Here is a 15,206-nt window from a genome sequence, read left to right on the forward strand (position 1 = left end):
GGGAAGCAAAAAAAAAAAAAAATGGAACTGACGCATTTCCCCTTCTGTGCACTCTTGTAAACATTTACCGACAACGATGACAGCAATAAACATGTCTTCTTTTCACTTTTTTCTTTTTCTACGTCTACACACATACACATTCCAATGGTTTTAGGGCCTTTAGGTGATTAATCGTCATATTTATTTGCCCCCCAATTTTCTTTCCTTCTCATTTTTTTTTTTTTCTTTTTCTCAGTTTGAAGTACATTGCTTTTATTATTATTTATTTATTTATTTATTTGTTTGTTTGTTTCTAAAGGGGAGGGCGGCGGGGGGGAGGGCGTGGAATACAAAAAGAAAGAAGGGAAGAGAAGGAGTACACACACCTGTACGCTCTTTATCTTATTCACGTACTTGCTCTTTAGGACACGGCAGCTGTTAACAAAGAGAGTGCGTGGGGTGTGTGGGGGATAAGAAGGTGGAAGAGGCAGAAATAAAAAAAAATAATAAATAAATAAGGAAAAGGATCATACAAGAAGAAGAAGAGGCGACGACACATACAACGAGAGAAGAATAAGAAAAGCAGGTGTGGGGCGGAGGGGGGGTTTACATCACATTATTTATTTATTTATCTATATATTCAGTTTACACGCTTTGTGTGCGTTTGTCATTTTTCTTGGTTTGTCGGATTCCTTCCCCGCGACAAAAACACATACGCACATCCAGAGACAGACAGACAGACAGACAGAAAAACGTAATTGTTTTTATTTTTATTTTTTGATATATATATATATATATAAACCAACTTGCTGTTACCGTGACCACTACTCGTTGCCGGTGGATTTCACTATCAATTCCCCTGTCACCCACCTCACTAGACATCGTGAGGGGCTGTGGACATAGGGGGGCTGGCAAGAAGGAAGAGAGAGAGGGGGAAAAAAAGAGAGAAAAAAAAATGATGGGGGATGTGAACAACGTAGAAGCGAAGGAAAAAAAAATGGGATATGAGGCAAAGAAGGTCCCTGTGTCTCCTGTAAAATCATCCCGACCAACCGCCTACGTCAGGAAACCCGCATCGGCACGTAACGTGGGGAGCCCGTCGGCGAAACATGATGCGCTGGCATCTTTCACCTCGCCGAGGGATTCAAAGCGTCATGTACCGGACTGTGGCTTCGCGTCACCGCACAGCAGCAGAAGACCCTACAGGACCGATCCAAAGCATTTTGAGCTTCATGTCCGTTCTTCAGTGGAAACATCGGGGGCTTTAAAGACGCCGGAGGCAGCGAAGGTCTCTGCGTCAGGAAATGGCACCGATGGTCCATTGTTTTCCAGCGACGTTGAGAGTGCCCGTCTCTTTCCTTCTATCACCGCGGCGGAGACAAGGCTCCCTTTCCTCGATGGATGTTTTAGGCCTAACACGGATGGTGGTTCAGTTGTTGTGTGGGCCGGTGGACGTCGTCGCCAGCAGCAGTTGCAGCAGCAGTCTCTTTGCTCCCGGCAACCAGCGGAACGTGAGGAAGAGGAAGCGGGAGCGGTGCCACAGGCAGAAAAAAGTGCTGTTTTCTTACCTGAGGCTCTTCATCAAGAAGCAAAGGGGTTTTGCCTTCCATTAACTGCCTCCCTGGAAAATTTTACGGCTTCTGGTCACGAACGCTCGCTGCATCCGTCCCATGTGGGGAGTGTTTTGCCAAACGATACGACGGACCTAAACGAAGAGAGAAGTTTTGCGCAGTGCATGCCTGGAATGGACTTGTCCGCGTCGCCACTCCGTATGGACGCCAGGGTGAAGGAGGAACTTTTATTGCATTTTTTAAACCTCATATCGTCTTCACCTTCATCCTCATCATCAGAGGTTGGGGCCTCATTTCAATCCGACAGGGATGCTGCGACAGAGACGGAACTTGTGACGGTATTTGTGCGTGGTGAAGATGCGGGTGTGGATGCTGACACGAACACACGGAGGAGGAGGAGGAGAGAGGCGTCGTGCAAGAAGCCTGACGCGATTCAGCACGAGGAGTCGATGGCGATGACGACACAGACATCCGGGAATACGGACCGGGCACAGCTGGGCCGTTACAGACAGTTGCCGGGGTACACAGAGGCACGGAGGATGGCGCAGCGAATGGCACTAGAGAAGGTCCGACAACAATTTTGCTGCAGTGCGGAGTGAGAAACTATCGACAGGATGGATCAAAAGAAATAAAAAAATATCAATGAAATGACAGCCATGCGGAAGGAGGAAGCACGTACAAAAAAAAAAAAAGAAAAAATAAAAATAAATAAGAAAAGGGGCTAAAACAACGGCAATATGTGAAGCGCCAACAATCAAAGGACGAAGTCAAGGATGGGGGAGGATTACAACTGCACTTGCAGCAGAGGGGGTGTAGAGAAGGGAAAGATGATGTTTACTGAAAGCCAATAGGAAGGAATGCCTGCAGTCATGCACGTTTGTGTATGTTATGGTCTTTCTTTCTCTCTCTCTCCCTCTCTCTCGCATGTGAGTATGCATCCAGGCTAGAGCGCTTTGATGCCATTGAGCCATAATTTGATGTGCAGTCTAAATGAAACAGTCCAGAACCGCTGCTGCTGCTGTTACTCATGCATGCGGGCAATGACGTCCAGCAACGTGGCCGACGTTCATGAGTTTAATTAAAACCATTTCATTCATATTTATTTATTTTTATTTTTATTTTTATTTTTATTTTTAATTTTTCTATCGGGCCTATGTCTTATTACTTCTATTTATTTATTTATTTTATTTTATTTTATTTTATTTTTATTTTATTTTTTGCGATGATAACATAAACATATGGGTTTTCTTCTTTTTATCTCTCTTTTTTTTTTTCTTAAAGACGCTTTATGTTGAATTCAACTCTTTTATTATATTTATTATTATTGGTACTTTTGTTTCCTTTCAAATATATATTGTCGCCGTGCAATTTCGTATGTATATATGTATATATATCTATATATTTTTTTCTGCACGGGCTTTTTTTTTTTTTTTTGGATATTATTATTATTATTATTATTATTTTGAGCACCTCCCTTCGTGGGTTGAAGTGAAGTTATGCCGTGGGGAGCGGCAAGAGAGAGACAGAGAATAGAGGTTAGGAGGAGGACGTGGTTGAAACATGAAAACAAAAACAAAAAGACATGCACACCGATGAGGTGATTACATGCATGCGGACACATAAAATGCATACAACTGTGCGCCTCTCTCCCTCTCTGTCCCTCTCTTTGTGTGCGTGTGTGGCATTGTGGTGTTACTTTCTTTTTTCCCTTTTTTTTGGGAGTGTACGAGTCTCAGATGCCTTTGCGGCTGGGCTTGTGAAGGGCGTGTCCGCAAGAAGGGCGGGACTATCTATGTTCATATATATATATATATTTATCTATATTTATATCTATATCCCTGATAAGATGATTATATATATATTTATATATTTATATATATCATGTATATATATATGTTATGTTATGTATATATATATTATATTATATTGCTGTACTATATATATATGTATATCTCTCTGTATATATATATGTTTTTTTTTTTTCTTCTTCTATCTTTAGTAATATTTGGCTGACTGCGATAGAAGTGAGTCAAAAGAACCGATCGTGGCGAGACGAATGTTTTTTATTTATTTATTTTATGTTTTTTGTTTTACCACCGTTTTATTTTATTTTATTTTATTTTTTTTTGATTGATTCTCCCCACCTTTCTTTTTTTATTTTTTTCTTTTCTTTCTTATTCCCATCCTATTTTGTTTACATAGAGAAATCCAGGGTCCGGCCAGCAGCAGAAGGGAATATTTCTGGAAATATATGTGAGGCCAGATGATGCTACAATAAATAAGCGTATTTTTGTTTAGCCGCCCTGCTTCCTTTTATTATTGACTTTTATTTCCCATCGATACCACGCCGGGGAGGCAGCGAGTGCCGTTCCTTTTATTTCGTTGCCTCTCCCTGCTGCCGTCCTCCCTCACCACGTGGGAGGGGGAGGCTGGCGGTTGCGGGTTTTTTTTCAAAGACTGCCACCCCGTGACTTTGCAACGAGAGATCCCGGCTGCTGGTGGCGTATGCCTTTTGCATGCGTGCGTTTTAATGGTAGTGTATGCATGCGCGGTGAATCCTCTCTGAGGTGTGTGTTTTGTAGGGGATGTTGTCTCTTCTTTTTCTTTTTTTTCTGTAGGAATGGGGGTCAGGGCCGCAGTCATGCGCTTTTATTTTTTATTGTTGTTGTTGTAGTTGCTGCCTTCTTGTGTTTATTTCTAATGGACATTGCATATATATATATATATATATATATATGTTTTTGGCGCACTCTTCTGCTTTTTCTTTACTTTTGCCTTTTTTTTTTTTTTTCCCCTTTCTACGCACAGACGCACACATACAGGTAGAGTGAGACCGATTATCTCTATGTCTTCTGCCTTCCAATGGTGTAGGATGTAATGAAAGGCATTTTCTTTTTACATGTTTTTTTCTTTTTTTATTAGAGGACAGCTGCGCAAGCTGTAACAAATAATAAAAAGAGTTTTTTCCTCAAAGGTGTCATGCGTGCCTACAGGCATGCGTGCAGGTTTTTGCGCCCCCTCTCCCGCGAGCTGGGCCGGCATAAATCCTGGCGCCCGAGAGAGTGCAGACGGATGCGAGGACGCCTTATTGTTCCCATAAGGTGCGGCGCCGTTAAATGAGGGTTTGCCTGCTTACTGTTGCGCCCTTTTTTTTTTTTGCCGCCAAGTGCCCGCTGCCAATTGTCCTGTTTGACGTGAGGGGTTGGGACGCTGTGAAAAACGAAACGGCGGAACACGGGATACGCGCAATTGCGTCAACCACGTCTGTGTTTTTTCTTCCCCTCTTTTTCTGTTACCTTGCGGCGGCCCAGAGTCGTAACAGCATGAGGGGAGAACAACACATTCTCTTTTTATTTTTGTATAATATTTGCATCTACCTGTGTGCGCATGGTGTTTTTTTTTTCTTTTTTTTTTTTCTCCCCATGCATACGTGTTTATGTCTATATATTTTTCCTTTAGTCTGTCCACATGAACGGCGCATCGCGCCATTGGACGCTGTTGTGCCACGTTCTTTTTTTCTTTTCTTTTTGCTGTTGTTGTTGCCTCTTATTTCGTGCGATTTGGTGCTGTTTGGGTGTAGTGAGGGGAAAAGAGGAAGGGGGTGAGAGCGTGCGAGTGAATTGTGGGTGCTAACGCGTGGAATTTTAGAGAAGGAGAGGGTGTGTGTAGAAGGATGTTGCCGCACTCTCTTTATCGAGGAAACCATCTTGTCCAGAGGGACACTGTGGGCACTGATGAGGGGATATGCCAAGCCGACTTAACGTCGTATCGGCAGGTGTCATTGGGGCGTGAGAGGGCACCGAGAGAGACCACATCAAAGTTTACCGCTACGACAGCGGCTGGCGTGTCATCATTCACCCCTCTTACTCCACCTGCTCCTTTTTTTCCTTCTGCCTGTATCGTCGATGAAAGGAGGGAGTGCAAAGAGACTTTTCTTGTTTCCTCGGCCCACACAAACGATTGTATGGGCGAGGCATGGCGTCTACCTAACTGCTGCTGCACGGAGCATTTACTGCGCCGCATCATAGAGTTGGAATGTGAGAACGGATTATTTCGTATTGCGTTGCTGGAAGGATCCGAGCGACGGATGCGGCAGCGGTTTTGCGGCGGTTTCAGCACCGACAGCAGCCAGCACCACCAACACAACCATAATCGGCAGCAGCAGCAGCAGCAGATTCTCCAGTGCGTGAGGGAAGTTGAACGAAGTGCCAAGAGGTATTTTCAGGACGAATTGGAAAAAATGCAGCAACAGAACAAAGCGGATGCCGCAGCAGCAGCGGCGCAGCACCCCACGAGAGGAGAGACTTACGAGTCCACACTTGCGCAGTCGGAGCGACGGCGTTGGAAGGAGCATGTTCGGCACACCGTGGAGGAACTGGCTCTGCTGCACCGCGAAAAGGAGAAGCAGGCTGCTGGTGCCGCAATGGCCTCGATCATGAACACGGCGTTGGCGACGAATCGTCATCACTCGCGGGATGCGGATGATGACGACGGCGGCAGTGCTGGCAAACGTATTGCCGACCTGCAAAGGGAGGTGGCGGAGAAGGAGCGGGCACGCGCCGAGTTGTATCGGGAAAATGCACTGCGAGAGCTGGGGCATATGCATGCAATTTACCGACATGCTCTGGGGGAGGAGCAATCTACATTACCGGGTTGTGGCGCAGCGACCATGCCGGCAGAAGGGATGGGAGCCAAAGAAACAAGTTGTCGTGCGGATCAACTATAGACGCCTGTGGATGTGAATGCCGCCCCTCCTACGATGAAAATCACCACCCCAACACGTATCGAGGCAGGGGAAGAGACCCAGACGACTTGTCATGACAGTCTACTCCACACCACAACCACCACCTCTCCCTTCTTCCTTTCCCGCGTCAAATCACGCAGCCCAGTGCGTGTTGATATGGAGGCGCCGGTTGCCGCAGTTGGCATGTCTGGTGCTAAAGTGGGCTCCGGTGATACGACTGCACCATCGCCGGTGGCACCGCAGACGGGGTTGCGGCGTTCCTACCACTCGGACATTTTCCTTCGAAGAGAGAGCGTTACAAACGACGGGGGCGCATGTTTGCACATAAAATTTTGAGTTAGCGACTTGAAGAAGAATAATGCACTGAAATTGTGTGGATAACATCCACACATTTGTCTCTTATCTTTTTTTTTAAATTTTCTTTGCGTCTTTGGTTTGGATCACCCTTTTTACTTTTTTTTTTTTTTTTTTTCCTGCTCTCACCTTCACACTGGTAGCCATTCTCATTCCTACAGGTCTGTGATACCAATTTGATTGCTTTTAGCGGTGTGCCTTTTTTACGGTTCCCGTCATTTGCTCAGATTCCTCTTTGCTCCGCAGATTGACTGCGATGCACGGCTGGTCCTCCCCTGCCCCCTCGCTGTGGGGCGACCCGCGGGTGGATGGGCCGCCGTCATTGGTCGCACAACCCGCAAAACCACCCAACGAGAGCACTGGGGTTGGAACTGTGCGTCTTGCATTCCCCTTCGCACAGAGAGAAGACACGCCCGCTTTGGGCTCCGCAGGAGGAGAGGCCGATCGGCGCAGGAGGATGTCAACGATGACAACGGCTGCTGGTGAGAAGGGAGAGTTGAGTTTGCATGGCTGCGGCGCTGCTGCCCTGCCGATGGGCATGAATTCCATTTCCCCTGCAGGGGCTTCTTCAATGGCTTCACAATTCTCTTTGGATTCATGGGTGGATGCATTTCGCGTATATATTTCTGCGGCATTTGTTTTTCCAGAGGAAAAGATGGCCATCTCATCCATGATGGAGGCTCTAGCCAAATATACACAGGCACGCCTACGTGCTCAGCAACACTTCAGTGAATGCGAGGCATGTTTACACCAGTTTGCTCAGCTACAGAACGGTGTTGTTGCCGCTGCCGCAAAAGGGTCTGTCCCATTGAGTTTGGGCAACACGAAAGATACGTTTACGTTTCAGTCCCAGGCGAACGCAGTGAGTCCCACATTTAACACGGCGAACATGCAGAGGGGACGTGCCAAGGTGGATATGGATCTAGCGGAGTGTAGACAGACGTTGCAGAAGGTCGAGGCATTTGCGAGTATTTTTCAGGACTTTCAACGACGTCGGAGGCGTCTGCTTGAGGTTCTTGAAGAGGAGAAACAGCAGCTTTTACTACCACCGCTTCCTCAACGCCACTCTGGTGGTGCGTTTATGCCAATTGTCACGGCACCCGTCTTTCAGCTTCAGACCACGCTAGAGGATGGAATCTCACAGTTGTATAAGCAGTGGGATATGCATATAGCAACAAAGGCAGAAGGTATTATTTGCAGGCTCAATGGGACACATTCCCAAGAGGACGGTGACGTTTCCGGCAGCAAAGAGGGCGGTGAATTGGCGGACAGTACGCATTTGATTACATTGCTACTGAAAATGTGCGACGACACATTGGGCCGCGTGGAGACGATGCGCAGCCGTATTAGTCGTCTTGGCTCCATCCGTATTGATGAAGCAGAGTCAATTGAAAAACTCCTCGCAAATATGGACAACTACGACCCCACGGCGGAGGAACATATGGGACGGCGTAAACAAATTGACGCAGAGTTGGAGGAGCTGCGGAGCTGGTTAACGCACATTGGGCAGCTTCGTCAGCGCGCCATGAATACTAAAGAGTTGCTGCAGCAATGCCTGACCAGCGGGAACAGAAGCACTGCAGGTTCCAAGCAGACATCACCTTGCGCCCACTTACGCAGTGAGGGCGGAGGCGCACCGTCGTCCCTCCGACCATCTCTAGGTGGCCCGACTTCTTTGGACGAATGGCGTCAGGCCTTGGTCATGCCAGATGCAGGTGCCGCAAATAAAATGGATGCGAATCCTGTCGTCAATGCCACCACGGCTGGTATCACTACTGCTACTGCGACTACTACTGCTAATAATGGTAATGGTAATAATAATGATCACGCCGCACCTGTGTTCACTTCAGAAGATGGCACCCTCACAGTTTGCAGTCAGAGACCCTCTTCTTCCACGGCGTCGGATAACGTCAAAAATGAGGAGAATGCCACTGAGATTAACCCCATGAACTTTTCTTTGCCGGAGCCACCGATGAGTGCTGTCAGTGTCGAAGGCAACGGCAGGAACACGATAGCTGAAGATGCATGCAGAGGCGGATTGGCGGTGTCTTTTCCCGCCCACGGTGCAGAGGATCGCCACAGTGAAACGGGCGTGCCATTCCGCTACAGTAAAAAAAACAGTGATGACGATGACGATGTGGCATCTTCCTTTCATGCCAACGCCTTTGACGAGGATGACTTTTGCGGGAGTGGGGGGCGATGGCACCGGCGACGGAAGCGCAGCGCTGCTCGTGGGTATTTGGGCGGCATCGCGGCATTCGCAAGGGCGGTGGTGCACCGGGCCACGCAGTTCAGCGACTCGGAGTGCAGTTCCCCGAGTGACAGCGAGAGGGTGACGGAAGTGAGGCGTCGGCGACGAGTGGAGTGAATGGATGAGCGATGAGTGTACACTTCCCCCACCACCACGCAAAGAGAGAGAGAGAGAGAGAGAGAGAGAGAGACTGAGAGAGAGGGCGGAAGTCACACACAAACAGATCCACACACGGATGCAGGGCGAGAAGAAAGAAGTCTTTTTTTTTGGGGGTGCGCCCTCTCGTGTCGGTGCGGTGAATTGGGCGCATGCTTTGGCAGGGAAATGGGGCGGCGGTCAAAGAAGAAGAAGACAACAACGAAAAAAAAACAAGAAATCAAAGAAAAAGAAAAAAAAAAGAAAAGGAAAAAAAAGAAAAAGGAGAAAAGCAAACGGAGGTGTGACTGCGGGCCGCACAACTTGCGGTAGGAACAACAAAAATGGGACAAAGTGGGCGAGGCGACATGAAAACAAAACAAAACAAAAAAAAGAAAGACGGAGGGTGAGTGGGGCAAGAGAGGAATAATGAGAATGATAATCAAAATAACAATATATATAAAAAAAAAAAAAACAACAACAACAAAAAACGAGTATAATACAAAAATTTAAAATAAGTTGAGGCTTCGAGCAATAGAGGCAGTCAAACAAAGAGATGGTGAATTGTGTAGAGAAGATATAACAACAACAAAAACAAAATGGGAAGAAGGAGGAGGAACGGGTTTGAGGAAAACATGGCAGACTTTGCTTGCATTGCATTTTGTAAACATCATTGCATCTTCCGGCTGGTGCCGTTCAATATCCCCTACAAAAGTAGAATTTCTTATCTCTTGAACGCATTCCTCCTTCTTTTCTCTCTCTCTGATTTTTCTTTTTTTCTTTTTTTTTTTTGCTCCTTTTCCGATATGTGTGCTTCGTCCGCCTCCAGCCAGAGCCACCGCGCTGGAACACTGCTACCCCACCCCACCCACTGAGCTCCTGCTCGCTGGCGAAAACACACACACACACACACACGCATCATGAAGAGAAGGGTGCTGCGTGCACACGCAAACAAGAGTCGTCTTAGGCTCTTGAGCGCCGAACATGGACTTCGGCTGGATTCGTACAACATTCTCTGTGATGCCTCTTTTATGCGCGCCTTTTTACTGGCTGAGGGCAGCAGTGAAGGTTCACCGGCGCAGGCACTGAGGGCACTTATGTACGACACTTTTTCGGCCGCAACGTCTCATGTATCGCGGGAGGAAGACGGCAGCAGGTCTTCTGGCAGTACTCGGATAAATAAACCCAAGGACTTAAATCTCTCAGTTTATTATCTACTGGAAACGGCCACGATGCTCCGTCGCATGTTTCAGCAGCGGCAAGAAGAAGAGCAGGAAGATGCCGCGACGACAAGGAAAAGGAAGAGAAATGAAAAGGAGCTGAATTCCTTGGAAATACATAAGAAAAGCCGACATTTTATTTCGGTGGTGGAGTCGCTTTTGGAAGGGTTGGAGTGCATCAGGGGCGAAGATGTCTCAGCCAATAAAAATGAGGCCAAGGCAATTGCTCGGTTTCTTGCGGCGGCAGGGTCAAAGGAGGGCCCTCCAACACGCACGGCCCAGGGAAGAAAAAATGCACACTTTTTTTTTGTTGCCACGCAGTCGCATGACGTTCGCCGGCTTTTGCCAGGCAACGCCGCCCTCATCCGCCTCACAACATTACCCACGGCGTTGTGGATTGAAAAAAATGGCGATGCATTTCACTACGGTGAGGGCGGTGCCAAAAACACCCCTCTCCATGATGCGTCCGTGCCCACGAGAGGGAAAACGCTTTCTGCGGCAGATGTGGCCTTCATGCGACACCTTTCGGCGGAACTTGTGCCCGCTGGTGTGGGGGCAAACAAAGGTCCTTGGGTGGGTTCGAAAGGCGGTACGTCGAAGACGTTGAACACCACCTTGGCCATGCAGAATAAGGCGACACCAGATACGGGCAGCAAGAACGGTGTGAGGGGGGAGAATGCAAGCCGATCTCGAAGAAAATCCGCGCGTGGACCAAACCCGCTTGCAGTGAAGAGGAAACGCGTCCGGGAAGTGTTTCGAGTGGATTTGGGGGCGTCGAACAAACAGGACTGAGTGAAGGAGAGTGCAAAGAATGCTGGGAAGCGTGGGGACTATTGCTCCTGTTGATGATGGGTGGTATTTCGCTTTCTTTCTTTATCTTTCTTTCTCTTTCCGTGTGAGCGCGCATTATTCTTTTTTTTTCTCGCGCTTAAAAGGTGTGGGCGCCGAGTCCATGACCCACGAGAAATTGTGGAGGCATGAACTCTTTCTCTATTGGGTGTGGGGTGCGGATCTGTGTACATGTATACATGTGTGTGTCTGCGTGTTTAACATTCTTTCGTGCCATCTCTTATATATATATATATATATATATATATATATATATATATGTATGCTGCTGCTGCTTGCTTGTTTGTGAGATAAGGGAAGCGAAGTAAGTGCAGGCAAACACGCTGTCAATATTTGTGCAGAGTTTTGGATAGAGGGCGGAGAAAGAGCGACAAGAACAAAACACATACACACACAGAGAGAGAAAGAGAGAGAAAGGGAGAGAAAGAGAAAAGGGGAGTTGTGTCGGCCGGAGCGTGTAGAAAAAGATGCGGCGGGAAGATTTACTGCAGGTGTTGCTGGTCCGCTTTGTGGACCCAAACCGGGAGGAACAAGATTGGCTGATGATTGCGGCGCTTTTTTATTCACTCACGAGACTTTTTCTTTCTGCCCAGCGCGTGGAGCGGCTGTACTACAAGTACCTTCAAATGCATGGGAGCTGTGCCGCGATGAAGGCCGCTTGCAAAGGGTACGAGGCAGAAGTTGAGGAGAGGCTTCGGCAACGCGTGGCGGGGGGCAGCAGTCCAGTCGCTTCAATGGCGATGGGGGGTCGTCACTTAAGCATCAGTTCCCCAACGACGTCGCGTGGTGCGGGAATGCTCACGCCGTCTGCTCCCGCGGGCGTCGCTGTTTATTCAAGCAGCGGCAGTGCGGAATGTGGGTCTTTAGCTAATTTGTTTCTTCCGTCGCCGAAGGGTGGGGGACGTGGTGTAGACGACGGGAGCTTTGCGGGAGGGGCGGCGCTGCGTCATTTAACGCCAGAGCAGCGTGAGCATTGGCACCGTTTGCGGCAGGAGCCCATCAGTCCCGATGTTCTCATTGCCCTCGTGCAGAGATTCTCACTGGTGGAGGGCGCCGGGGTATTTTTGGCACCGGTGCATCCCTCGACAATCATGGAGTTTAACGGGGCTCGCTCAGGCCCGTACGGCACCGTTGTCATGCACCCGCTTTCGCTGATGTGCATCAAAAGGAGGATCTTGGCATCCCGAAGAGACTACGAGCCACGCCAGCCGGAGAAGAGGGCGTCCGTGACGGAAATGACAGTGGACGGGGGAAATTTAACAACACGGAAGCGGGGACGTGTGACGGCGGCTTCGGTTGTGGAAAGAAATGAGTCGATGCGTAAAAAGGTATCAAGAGAAAGCGGCGACGACGATGCGGGTGTGATTCGGACCCTTCAGGAGCTTGAGCAGGCTGTGTGGCATATTGCTGCCAACTGCGTTGTCTTTAATGCCCCCGAATCCTATTACCCTTTCACGGCTAGAACGTTCGCACTTGCGTGCGCAGGGATCATTGAAGAGTACTGCATGCAGCATTTGCGTGGTGCATGAGGCGTCGGATGATGGATGCATGTGCAACGCCCCTTTTTGTGACTTGATGTTTGGACCGTCCCGTCGAAGGTGTGGGGGAAGGTGAGAGGGGGGTTGAAAGGCGGGTCAAGAGGTACTACGATCAAAAAATCAAAATCGAAGAAGAGAGGTTTGTGTGTGTGTGTGTGTGTGTGTGTGTGTGTGTGTGCGGAGGGGAAGTGGTATGTAATTCTCTCTTATCTACTTTCGCGTTGATTTATTCGTTTGCACTTTTTTTTTTTTTTTTTTTTTTCGCCCTCTTCCATGCTTGTGCGTGCGTGTTGCGGAGGAGCACGAAAAGGAGGCACGACGCACATAAATAAAAAAAAACAAACGCATCACACACACACAAAAAAGGGAGGGGGGAGGAGGCTTAACAAACAGGAATGCCGTTTTTCCGAGTATTTCTCCGCGCGGAAACGGAAGGGGTTCTTTCTATTCGACCCGCTCGGCCACGCGTTTGGGGGATGAAGTTTGAGTGCGACAGCTGTCGGGAGACCAGCCCTCATTTTGTCTACGTGGACGAGGCGGAGGAGCGTGACAGCGGTGGCGGCGGCACGCGCAACGCAGTCTTCAAATGCGCCTTCTGCAAGGGAGTCCTGACGGCGTCCATTGACCCGGAGAGCTACGGCCGGTTCACCCCGGACGGCGACAACGGCCTGCTGCTGGTCGAGGTGCGGGGCGGGTCCCCGAAGGAACTCGAGCTGGACGGCAACTGGGTCGTCGAGGCGGAGGGGTCGTCGTTTGACGGGGTGGACCTGAGCGAGGATTGGATGGAGTACGACGAGGCGTCCGGCGCAGTAGTCAGCGTGTCCGGCGTTTCTGTCTTTTTTGAGCGGACGAAGAAGAAAAAACAGCACGAAGGGAACGCGTGAGGTGTGCGGGGTTTTCCCCACCGCTTTTTTTACTTTTTTTTTCTGCTCAGCGTTCATCCCCTCCTTACACCTCTTTCACTCCGCCGTCACTGGCGGCACCGATGTGAAGTCAGTAGGGACGGTGGCGGTGGGACTTCTTCTTATTCTTCTACCCCCTTGGCTCGCGTGAATTTAGGAGTGGCGCAGCCCCGCCTTAACCGGCGGCGCGGAAGGCAAACGCGGAATTTTCTTTTTTCCACTCGTGTTTTCTTAAACGAGCGCAATGGCCCGCACGACGCCCACAATCGCAGAGCGCGTCCACCCGCGAAGCGGGGACGTGGAGGAGAGCCTCGGCTCCGGAGAGAAAGCCGCGGTGGAAGGCGCGAAACGCACACACACGCCGCGCGCCCGTCCCCGGGCCAGCGCGGCAACCCGTCGCTGCCGAGAACAAACAAAAACCAACAAATCAGTAAACCATGCAGCCCACAAACAAGGAAAGGGAGGGAGGGGGACCGGCCAGGAGCACCGACGTTGTGCCGCCGCTGTGGGGGGCTTTGTGCCTTCTCGCCGCGTGGTAGTGCTGTTTGGGAAGCGCCTTCCCATCCCGATGAAAAACCGCGCCAACATTTTCGTGCAGCACGGCATCCTCGCTTCTCCGATGTTCACGCCGTGTTTTTGCCCAGGCGCCTGCAGAGCCGGGCGGTGGAGTAGACGCCGACATGTCTCATGGCACGGTTCGCGTTGGCTGGCTTTCGCGATCTCCGGTTCGTCCGTCATCGCCGTGGCGCCAAAAACCGCGTGTTTGACGGCGATGTCCAACCGGTGGTGATCCCATCGGGGTGTCTTCGCCGGGCGACGTGCGCTTCCTCGGCGGTCTGACGCCTCTTGTGCGCCCAGATCCGTTTATTAACGCCACACTTTCGCCGATTCCGTGACGGCGTTTTGGGCACACGGCGCGCTGTACCTTGAGTGGGAGGCTACCATGATGCACCATGGTTGTGGCGTGTAAGATTTTGGGTTTCTGTGTGGTCTTCACTGCGACGCATTTTCTTCCCATTTGTGTGTGTCAGGAGCGATAAGATCATTCCCTCTTGCATTTGGTGTGCGTTGCACGCTGTGCCCCGCACCGCGTGGATGACGCGTTTTTTTTGTGCTTGTCGGTCATTTCTGTGCCTATTGTTCTCTTCTCTCGTCCTTCTTTTGATTGTCTGCTGGGTCACAGCTCCAAGTGAAACCGACTACGAAGACAGCGGAAAGAATGTCCGAACGTCACGGGGAAGGAAATGACGATAATGAGACGAGTTCCGCGTCTACGGTGCCGCAGGGACGTCGGGCGCGAGCGAGGGCGGAGTCTGACGGCGACAGTGGCCAACCCGCTGTGCCTCGCAGAAGAGTGGGGGAAACGCGGCGACCACAGTGGGGCCTTTTCAGTTTGGTGGAAGATGTACTGCTGGGGGGAGAGGCCCGCGGCAATTACATGAAGCTGAATGATTTTCTTCGGAGGCATATCGGCCCCAGCGCAGTTGTCGATGAAAGATACAATGTGACGATGGAAGTATTTTTAGTGGAGCCCAAGACTTACGTACAGGATCAGAAGTTGCTTGAAGAAATTTTTAATTTGACAGAGTATCAAGTGCTGCAAGAGATGCGCGGACTTCGACGGGATACGTACAATGTTTCTCAAATGGGTGTGCGCTCTCTC

The 15,206-nt window shown here is 49.6% G+C and overlaps 7 protein-coding genes across 7 annotated transcripts, besides 37 other annotated features; all 7 read left to right on the forward strand.

Annotated features, from left to right (window-relative positions):
- Positions 1-3,012: part of a sequence feature (heterozygous, Esmeraldo-like haplotype) that runs on past the window's edge.
- Positions 196-229: a microsatellite.
- Positions 259-292: a microsatellite.
- Positions 471-497: a sequence feature (AT_rich).
- Positions 706-728: a microsatellite.
- Positions 741-780: a sequence feature (AT_rich).
- Positions 935-2,149, forward strand: Tc00.1047053506529.610 (uncharacterized protein; the record flags this gene model as incomplete). Its single annotated transcript, XM_816867.1, has 1 exon — positions 935-2,149. One exon carries the CDS (start codon positions 935-937, stop codon positions 2,147-2,149), a length of 1,215 nt encoding a protein of 404 aa, XP_821960.1.
- Positions 2,230-2,267: a microsatellite.
- Positions 2,443-2,472: a microsatellite.
- Positions 2,653-2,691: a microsatellite.
- Positions 2,729-2,767: a microsatellite.
- Positions 2,855-2,876: a sequence feature (AT_rich).
- Positions 2,924-2,952: a microsatellite.
- Positions 2,988-3,012: a microsatellite.
- Positions 3,013-3,840: a sequence feature (haploid, Esmeraldo-like haplotype).
- Positions 3,349-3,520: a microsatellite.
- Positions 3,612-3,678: a sequence feature (T-rich).
- Positions 3,841-4,127: a sequence feature (areas merged during assembly that could not be assigned to a particular haplotype. This can correspond to areas where the two haplotypes were merged or to regions with more than two copies in the genome that were merged during assembly.).
- Positions 4,128-4,321: a sequence feature (haploid, non-Esmeraldo-like haplotype).
- Positions 4,262-4,287: a microsatellite.
- Positions 4,322-9,015: a sequence feature (areas merged during assembly that could not be assigned to a particular haplotype. This can correspond to areas where the two haplotypes were merged or to regions with more than two copies in the genome that were merged during assembly.).
- Positions 4,944-4,966: a microsatellite.
- Tc00.1047053506529.620 (uncharacterized protein) lies at positions 5,224-6,276 on the forward strand (the record flags this gene model as incomplete). The annotated part of the gene is made up of 1 exon (XM_816869.1): positions 5,224-6,276. The coding sequence occupies one exon, from the start codon at positions 5,224-5,226 to the stop codon at positions 6,274-6,276; it is 1,053 nt and encodes a 350-aa protein (XP_821962.1).
- Positions 5,664-5,724: a microsatellite.
- Positions 6,741-6,766: a microsatellite.
- Tc00.1047053506529.640 (hypothetical protein, conserved) lies at positions 6,905-9,016 on the forward strand (the record flags this gene model as incomplete). Its single annotated transcript, XM_816871.1, has 1 exon — positions 6,905-9,016. The coding sequence occupies one exon, from the start codon at positions 6,905-6,907 to the stop codon at positions 9,014-9,016; it is 2,112 nt and encodes a 703-aa protein (XP_821964.1).
- Positions 9,016-9,416: a sequence feature (haploid, non-Esmeraldo-like haplotype).
- Positions 9,059-9,100: a microsatellite.
- Positions 9,260-9,326: a sequence feature (A-rich).
- Positions 9,417-12,146: a sequence feature (heterozygous, Esmeraldo-like haplotype).
- Positions 9,460-9,524: a sequence feature (A-rich).
- Positions 9,801-9,826: a microsatellite.
- Positions 9,930-9,952: a microsatellite.
- Tc00.1047053506529.650 (hypothetical protein, conserved) lies at positions 9,955-11,046 on the forward strand (the record flags this gene model as incomplete). The annotated part of the gene is made up of 1 exon (XM_816873.1): positions 9,955-11,046. One exon carries the CDS (start codon positions 9,955-9,957, stop codon positions 11,044-11,046), a length of 1,092 nt encoding a protein of 363 aa, XP_821966.1.
- Positions 11,325-11,367: a microsatellite.
- Positions 11,499-11,533: a microsatellite.
- On the forward strand, positions 11,571-12,632 carry Tc00.1047053506529.660 (hypothetical protein, conserved; the record flags this gene model as incomplete). Its single annotated transcript, XM_816874.1, has 1 exon — positions 11,571-12,632. The coding sequence occupies one exon, from the start codon at positions 11,571-11,573 to the stop codon at positions 12,630-12,632; it is 1,062 nt and encodes a 353-aa protein (XP_821967.1).
- Positions 12,147-12,519: a sequence feature (areas merged during assembly that could not be assigned to a particular haplotype. This can correspond to areas where the two haplotypes were merged or to regions with more than two copies in the genome that were merged during assembly.).
- Positions 12,520-13,095: a sequence feature (areas merged during assembly that could not be assigned to a particular haplotype. This can correspond to areas where the two haplotypes were merged or to regions with more than two copies in the genome that were merged during assembly.).
- Positions 12,784-12,819: a microsatellite.
- Positions 12,882-12,903: a microsatellite.
- On the forward strand, positions 13,037-13,525 carry Tc00.1047053506529.669 (hypothetical protein, conserved; the record flags this gene model as incomplete). Its single annotated transcript, XM_816879.1, has 1 exon — positions 13,037-13,525. One exon carries the CDS (start codon positions 13,037-13,039, stop codon positions 13,523-13,525), a length of 489 nt encoding a protein of 162 aa, XP_821972.1.
- Positions 13,096-15,206: a sequence feature (heterozygous, Esmeraldo-like haplotype).
- Positions 14,763-15,206, forward strand: Tc00.1047053506529.680 (retrotransposon hot spot (RHS) protein, putative; the record flags this gene model as incomplete). Its single annotated transcript, XM_816887.1, has 1 exon — positions 14,763-15,206. A coding segment is annotated over one exon (444 nt), but the record flags the coding sequence as incomplete, so codon positions are not given.

Source organism: Trypanosoma cruzi, genomic scaffold, assembly GCF_000209065.1.
Source record: "Trypanosoma cruzi strain CL Brener 1047053516597 genomic scaffold, whole genome shotgun sequence".
Taxonomy (NCBI): domain Eukaryota; phylum Euglenozoa; class Kinetoplastea; order Trypanosomatida; family Trypanosomatidae; genus Trypanosoma; species Trypanosoma cruzi.